Source organism: Saccopteryx bilineata, chromosome 1, assembly GCF_036850765.1.
Source record: "Saccopteryx bilineata isolate mSacBil1 chromosome 1, mSacBil1_pri_phased_curated, whole genome shotgun sequence".
Lineage (NCBI taxonomy): Eukaryota > Metazoa > Chordata > Mammalia > Chiroptera > Emballonuridae > Saccopteryx > Saccopteryx bilineata.
In genome coordinates, this window is record NC_089490.1 from 128,612,716 (window position 1) to 128,619,970 (window position 7,255).

Below are 7,255 nucleotides of genomic sequence, written 5' to 3' on the forward strand. Positions count from 1 at the left end.
GCATCATTCTGCCACAATCAAAGCCATTCTAGCACCTGAGGCAGAGGCCACAGAGCCATCCTCAGTGCTCGGGCCAACTTTGTTCCAGTGGAGCCTTGGCTGTGGGAGGGGAAGAGAGAGACAGAGAGGAAGGAGAGGGGGAGGGGTGGAGAAGCAGATGGGCGCTTCTCCTGTGTGCCCTGGCTGGGAATCGAACCTGGGACTCCTGCATGCCAGGCCGATGCTCTACCACTGAGCCAACCAGCCAGGGCCTTGGCCTGTGCCTTTTAAGGGGCACAATGTATCTTTTTTTACTCAGATACTCCTGGAGTACCTCAACAACCTTGCCATTGCACGGAGTCTTTGCAGGCAGGATCCTAAATGCATCTGACTTTCCCTAGGAGCATAGTGATATTACATTGAGGAGTTATTCTCCCAAGAGATTCACTGGACACACTCACTCAGGACAGACAAATGTTCACAAAAGAACTCACAAAAAAGAGGATGAGCCGTTGTCTCACACATAGTGCCTGTTCCAGTCATGTCAGTTAAATTCCTGAAATTATTTTGTAGTCTGAGGGCCATTCCACCCCATACACTGTTAAGAAACAGCTAGTGATCTTTTCAGCACCCACGATATTAGAACAGTTGCAACATCTTTTAAGCCTTTTTAGGTTCTTAATATAATATATTTCTTATATAAATTTTATTTAAGCTGATTTATGCTGTTACTTCCAAATTGGCCCATCTTGAGTGGGATCCCCTCCAACAAAAGGCTCTAAAACTTGTCCAAGTTGTAGTACAGTGGACACTTACATTCATGCCCTCCAGAGATTCCTTCATTCTGGAGGTTTTAGCAACCTCGTCGCATGCCTCTGGAGTCTCTGGACCACTCAGGATGGCCACTGCTCCTTCAAGGTCATTCCATTCACACCGTGAATCATCAAAGGAACCAGTAACATCTGCATAATTCAGCCCTCAGTAGGTCTCAAGGCTGGTTTGTAGACCTTGAAAAAACAATTCTGCACGGTGTCTTATATTATAAAAGCATTTTATTGAACACACTCTGGAGGTAGTCAGAACCAGAACAGAATTTTGGATTGGAGTGGGGACTCTTGTTTTGATGGTTTAGATACCAGAAAATTTTACATTTTTATCTCATAAAGGACCATGCTGTAAAGACTTATAAGAACTGAAGTAGAACACAGGATCAGGCCTAAGAGAGTGAAGACTGGGGATCGGGCCCTTTCGGGAACCAAAGACTGTGGCTGTGCAATAGGCTTGGTCTAGACTACACTCCAGTAAAAGAGAAAACTTGGCTTGTCAACCACTGAAAAGAGGCAGTCACCAGGGGCCTGCCGCCACCCATGGGAAGCAGTGACTTCAGCAGGCTCTTAGCTCTTGAAGCTTCTTCGGGAGGAGGAGGTGGTGGACACATACTTGACGCTGGAGCTGCTGCCCCCTCCACTGCCGCTTCCAAAGCCCACTCCCAGGGCTCGGCCACTGCTTGAACTGAAGCCAGAGCCACCCACACCGAGCCCACTGCCTAGGCCGACACCCCCACCGCTGCTGGAGTAGTAGCTGCTGCTGCCACCTCCTCCAACACCACCGCCGAGGCCACCACCCAGACCGCTGCTGAGGCCACCGCCAAAACCACCGCCAAAACCACTGCCACCTCCGTAGCCAGAGGAGACATTGCTCGTGACAACAGCTGCAGAGAAAGGAGGGAGAAGTTGGTAAGACCAGACTGTCAGATTGATCCTACACGTTCATTTTATTTGGTCCTGCTAGCATGAGCACTCTAGCTGACCCTTTTTACAGAGTAGGAAATGAGGCCCAGAAGAACTAAGTCATTTAGTTAAGGTCCCTAACAGAAGGCTGGTGAACACCAAATTAGTAGGCAAGGAATGATGCTAAGTTCTTAGAGAGTGGGGCAAGGCAGGAGGGTGGGGTACAGGTGTGTAAGATACAGGGCCTACTCTTTAAGAGATAAGACATGAGCCACATAGCTTCATGTCTCAGTCTATGTCCTTTCCCCTCTACCAGGTGTATAAAATAACCATATATTGGGATGGGAATGTTTGGAATCTAGAAACAGCAGGATTCTGACTTGGTACCGAATACCACATGTTATCATCATTGTTAATATCTGTTTAAAGTTACTTACAGATGTTGACTGGCCCAACTCCTTCTCCACTCAGTCTGAAAAGGGAACAATTGAAATAAGAGTTTAAAAACTCCCCCAAAGACAATACCTATAATCATGTTTAAAGCTTGTCCTATAAGCAAGGAGACTGTACGAGCATATAAAACAAAACAAAACAAACAAAGAAAAAACACCACTTAAATTTAAAAAGAGATAGCTCTCTAAAGGGACTTCCCAAAGAAAAGGACCTGACCAGAGACAGGTTATCAAAGGAAGAGTAGAATTCACATTTTCCTCCACCCATTATGTGGAGCACATGAATAAGAGACTGTGGGATCTATGAATATGTATGAATCAGTTTTTGCCTTGTAGGAACTTATATTCTGTGAGAAAACTTGGTGAGAAAACTTGAACAGAAATACTAACAGAAAGTAAGCAGTGGGCAATGTCATAAGATCAAAGAAAACAGAGTAGTTTGAGAATCCAAAGACAGGTGAATTTAACTCAGCTGGAGGAATCAGAAAGGCTTCCTGAAGGAAGAGGCACTTGAAGAATGGAGAAAGAAGTTGTTGAGTTGCTTAGTTGTTTGAAGGAGAGGCAGCATCTGAAAATACTGGTGGTAGAAATAGGGTTAGAAAAGTGAGTTGAACTGTATGTCCAGATGTTATAGTGAAACCAGATGATCACGCACAAGATAGTGGTCAGTTGTGCATGTGTTTTATACCCTGTAGTGGAGAAGCAACATTACTTATCAAATGTAAGCCCATCCCTATATTATGATTTGAGCCCTACGTTGCTCACCTGCACTCCTCGCCCTCCAGCAGCTTGCGGTAGGTGGCGATCTCCACGTCCAGGGCCAGCTTAGTGTTCATCAGCTCCTGGTACTCACGCAGCAGCCGGGCCATGTCCTGCTTGGCCTTCTGCAGGGCGTCCTCCAGTTCAGCCAACTTGTTCCTGGCATCCTTGAGGGCCAGCTCTCCACGCTGCTCAGCCTCAGCGATGGCATTCTGCAGGTTGGCGCACTATAGAGGAAAAGGAAGAAAAGTGGGGGCACTTTAGTAGTGAGCGAGCTGGGCCTGTGGCATTTTTTTCTGCATTTCCAGACAGTAGCCAGTACATTTGTCCTGGCCATTGAAGATGGGGAAACATTAAAACACCAGTATTTGCTCCATCTTTGTGTTTAGAAAAAATAAAATAAAACAGCTCTCCCTTTTAGAGCTCAGGCCCCCTCCTTGCCCTCTTTTGACCTCTCCTTACCTGTTTCTTGACATTATCGATCTCTGCTCGCAGCCTCTGGATCATGCGGTTCATCTCGGAGATCTCCTGTTTGGTGCTGCGGAGGTCGTCCCCATGTCTGCCAGCTGTCTGCTGCAGCTCCTCGTACTGGTGCCACCGGAAAAGAGGAAAGGCTTCATTTATAGGAGGGTAGAAACTTCCCCAATATTCACAGGCAGGAGCTACCAAGAGGTGGCAAGTGACATAATTCTCTGAGGCCTGGGGCTGATTCTGGCTTTATGGACGTGGTTTTAGATAACTTCCTCTTTACTACTTCTGCTCTCCTAGAGACACTGGTGCGAGATTCAGGGTGAGATTCTTCTTAAGGTTCTTGAGTTTATGTGGCAAAGGCACACATGACTGTTCTCATAACTCAACCCACAAGGCCCCTGCAGGTTTCGGGAGCTCCATCCTTAGCATTTTGTCACGGCCTGGAGCCCTACACATGTGCCGATCCCCTCACTCAGGACACATTCACCCAGCACTCACCTTGGTCTGGTACCAGGACTCAGCTTCTGTCCGGCTGCGGTTGGCGATGTCCTCATACTGGGCCTTGACCTCGGCAATGATGCTGTCCAGGTCCAGGCTACGGTTGTTGTCCATGGACAAGACCACGGACGTGTCTGAGACGTGTGTGTGCATCTGGGCCAGCTCCTGCAGGTGAACTTGAAGTCAGTCATCTGATTCTGTGTTATTTTATATCAGGTCCATTCAAATATTCCAGTCATTGTCAACTTGTGAAAAAATAATAATAACCACCTACATCAGACAGTTAAGCTAATAAATAATCTAAACCATTGCTAGAACTATTTTAAAAACTTTAACAACCCTGAACCTCCATGAAACCCCTGCTATAAACCTTACTCGGCAAAACGATTGTTCAAGAAGTCTTTTGCTTTAAATTTGGATTATTTTAAGGGTTGGCTTTATAAGTAATACAATGTAAGTAATACAGTATGAGGAGTACGAAAGGGAGAGGAAACACAAGGATGTGTCCACAGCTTAGGAGCCATTGGAAGTCACTTAATCTTAGATACCCTAATCCCTAGCGATGTTCCAGTGACTGTCTCTTTGGAACCGGAATAGGGAACATTTCTCACCGCCTCAAAGAACATCTTCAAGAAGTTGATCTCATCCATCAGTGCATCAACCTTGGCCTCTAACTCCACCTTATTCATGTAGGCAGCGTCCACATCCTAGGGAAACAGGGATAGTTGGCACTGTACCCAATTTCCACCCTGGCTTAAATGAACACCTTAAGAGCATAGGCATAAGCATAGCCATAGGCAACGAGTTCTCTTCTACCCACACACCTTTTTCAGCATCACGAACTCATTCTCAGCAGTGGTACGCTTGTTGATTTCATCTTCATACCTGAGGGTAAGAGGAATGGGAAGTGCCTATTAAAAGATGAGGGACAGGTGAGGCCTGGGGTCTTTATTGCATAAAGTCAACTATGAGCCTACTTTTCTGCTGGAAAGAGGCTTCTCACATCATGTAGGTAGAGGAAGATAAGGGGCACTGGCTGTGTGAGCCCCTGGGCAAGCTGTTTTCTCTTTAACAGCACATGAGATAATCATTCTATTATTGTTATAATTCAGTTGCTTCAAGAATATTCCTATAGAAAAACTTGTGCTGTTTCTTCCCAACTCTGCATCTAGTCAATTTCTCTAATGCTTTTTTTAGCTTTCACAGCCTTTAAAAACAAAACAAAACAAAACAAAAATGAACCAGCAGCCCAGCTGCTGGTTCATAAGGACAAAAGAAATTGCTGGAGCCACCATGCTTAGTTGTCATCAACTTTGCAGGGAATCCATTCCTTTGCAGGGAATCCATCAAAAAGCCCATGCTGTATACACTGAGTGCATTGGGAAGGAAAGGTCCAAAGAGCAGGAATTACACTTGTGCTATTTCCCCAACTGGCACCAGAGGCATCAGGCTTGTTGCTCTGGCCAGTCAGTGGCTAAGTGCCTTGCAAAGGAACTGAGTTTGGGGCTGAAACTTTCTAAACGTGAACCTGGATTTTATTTTAGTACGCAGGTATCCAAGGAAACCACACATGCCTAGCCTCTGGGGAAGGCGTATGCGGTAGACTGGTTATAAAGTACAGCTGGAGCCAAGAAGACATCACTCGCCCCTAACTCTACTCGACCCCAACTCACTTGTTCTTGAAGTCCTCCACCAGGTCCTGCATGTTCCTGAGCTCCGAGTCCAGGCGGCCTCTTTCCCCCAGCACGCTGTCCAGCTGTCTCCTGAGGTTGTTGATGTACTGCTCGAACAAAGGCTCCAGGTTCTGCCTCACGGTCTTGGTGCCCTGCTCCTGCAGCAGGGTCCACTTGGTGTCCAGGACCTTGTTCTGCTGCTCCAGGAAGCGTACCTGGAAGGGGTAGTTTGAAGATGGAGTAACCTGGATTTCATGTTTCAATGATCATCACCAGTTTTTCTCCCTTCTTGTGATGTCCCCACTAAACCTTTCCCGTGTGCAAGGCCTGGCCCGGGCACTGGGAGAGGAAGGACAGAGTGAAACACCTAGCCTCACTCTTTTTTTTGGAGACAGGGCACTTATCCAGGGCACAGATATCACTGGGCTTGGCTGGGTAGAGTGTGGCCCAGCGTAGTGGTGGCTAGAAAGACACTCAGGCTACTCCGATAAACTCATCTACCTTTCTGTGTAATCAGCCCCATTATATAAAGCACAGTATTCATCTCTTTGCCCAAAGTAACCAAGGAACCCTTATGAGGTAATCTCTGAATGGGAAGAATTAAGAGCCTGTCTTTCAATCTGTCAACCTAATCAAGAAACAGAGCCACAAATCCAGGACAGAAACAAACAGAAACACATTAACTGCGAATTATGAAGGTATTTGCACAAAATCAAAAAATTTTTCCTCTTTCTACTTTTTTTGGCATTTGTTCCACATTCACAGTGGTTTTTTCAGAAAGGACCAGGTCTCACCTTGTCGATGAAGGAAGCGAACTTGTTGTTGAGGGTCTTGATCTGCTCCCGCTCCTCAGTTCTCACCCTCTGGATGGCGGGGTCGATTTGCAGGTTCAGAGGGGTGAGGAGACTCTGGTTGACTGTGACCTCTTGGATGCCTCCAGGGGGACAGACAGGGAAGCCAGGGCCACCAAAGCCACCTCCAAAGCCACTGCCTCCACCAAGCCCAAAGCCAGTGCCTCCACCAAGCCCAAAGCCACCACCACCAGCTCCACCACCTAAACCAAATCCGCTCCCGGCTCCACCTCCAAAGCCATAGCCACCTCCAGCACCAGCACCAAATCGATTTCTAAAGCCACCGCCAATAGTGCTCATGGAGATTCTCTTGGAGCCACCCAGGTTGTAGAGGCTCCGGCTGCCATAGCCGCCTGCTCCACCAGCACCCCCAAGGCTGATCCTGCCGAAGCCGCCACCACCACCCCCTCCGGATCGGGACACAGAGGTAAAGCTGGTGCGGGAGACAGACGGAGTGACAGCAGAGGCGGCGCTGAAGCTACGGCTTCCCCCGCTCCGGAAGGACACACTCGACTGGCGAGACATGGTGGCTTGTTCCTGGCGGAGCAAGACGATGGGCACTAGGAATTGGGAGGTGCTGGAGAGAACAGAGCTCAGCGGGACGCAGAAGGTGGCTCTGTTACCTGGGACCTGCAATCCCCCTTTTATCCTCTAGAACAGGGCTGGGCAGGATCGTTGTCGAGCTGTGAAATGATTAAGTGGGCTGGGCATGCCTGGGGGGCAGCTGTGAGCTCACTAACACACCTGCACGGTGGTGTGGGGTGCAAGCGCTCTCTTCCTGGCAGGCTCTGCTCCGTTAGGAAGAATCCTGCCTTACAGCACTGATGCCTTGGCAGCAAGTC

The 7,255-nt window shown here is 47.9% G+C and overlaps 1 protein-coding gene across 1 annotated transcript; it reads right to left on the reverse strand.

Annotated features, from left to right (window-relative positions):
* Positions 1-1,011: 1,011 nt before the first annotated feature.
* On the reverse strand, positions 1,012-7,047 carry KRT5 (keratin 5). The gene is made up of 9 exons (XM_066265606.1): positions 6,357-7,047; positions 5,563-5,777; positions 4,714-4,774; positions 4,501-4,596; positions 3,890-4,054; positions 3,383-3,508; positions 2,927-3,147; positions 2,147-2,181; positions 1,012-1,690 (listed from the first exon to the last, which is right to left on the reverse strand). The coding sequence occupies exons 1-9, from the start codon at positions 6,936-6,938 to the stop codon at positions 1,374-1,376; spliced, it is 1,818 nt and encodes a 605-aa protein (XP_066121703.1). The 5' UTR covers positions 6,939-7,047; the 3' UTR covers positions 1,012-1,373.
* Between the last annotated feature and the right edge of the window lie 208 nt (positions 7,048-7,255).

Excerpts from the sequence above, each read along its gene's own strand:
- KRT5 (XM_066265606.1), bottom strand. The coding sequence starts at position 6,938 with ATGTCTCGCCAGTCGAGTGTGTCCTTCCGGAGCGGGGGAAGCCGTAGC. Across the intron at positions 4,597-4,713 it reads AGTTCGTGATGCTGAAAAAG|GATGTGGACGCTGCCTACAT; the intron begins GTGTGTGGGTAG and ends CTGTTTCCCTAG. Across the intron at positions 4,055-4,500 it reads TGAAGATGTTCTTTGAGGCG|GAGCTGGCCCAGATGCACAC; the intron begins GTGAGAAATGTT and ends GTTCACCTGCAG.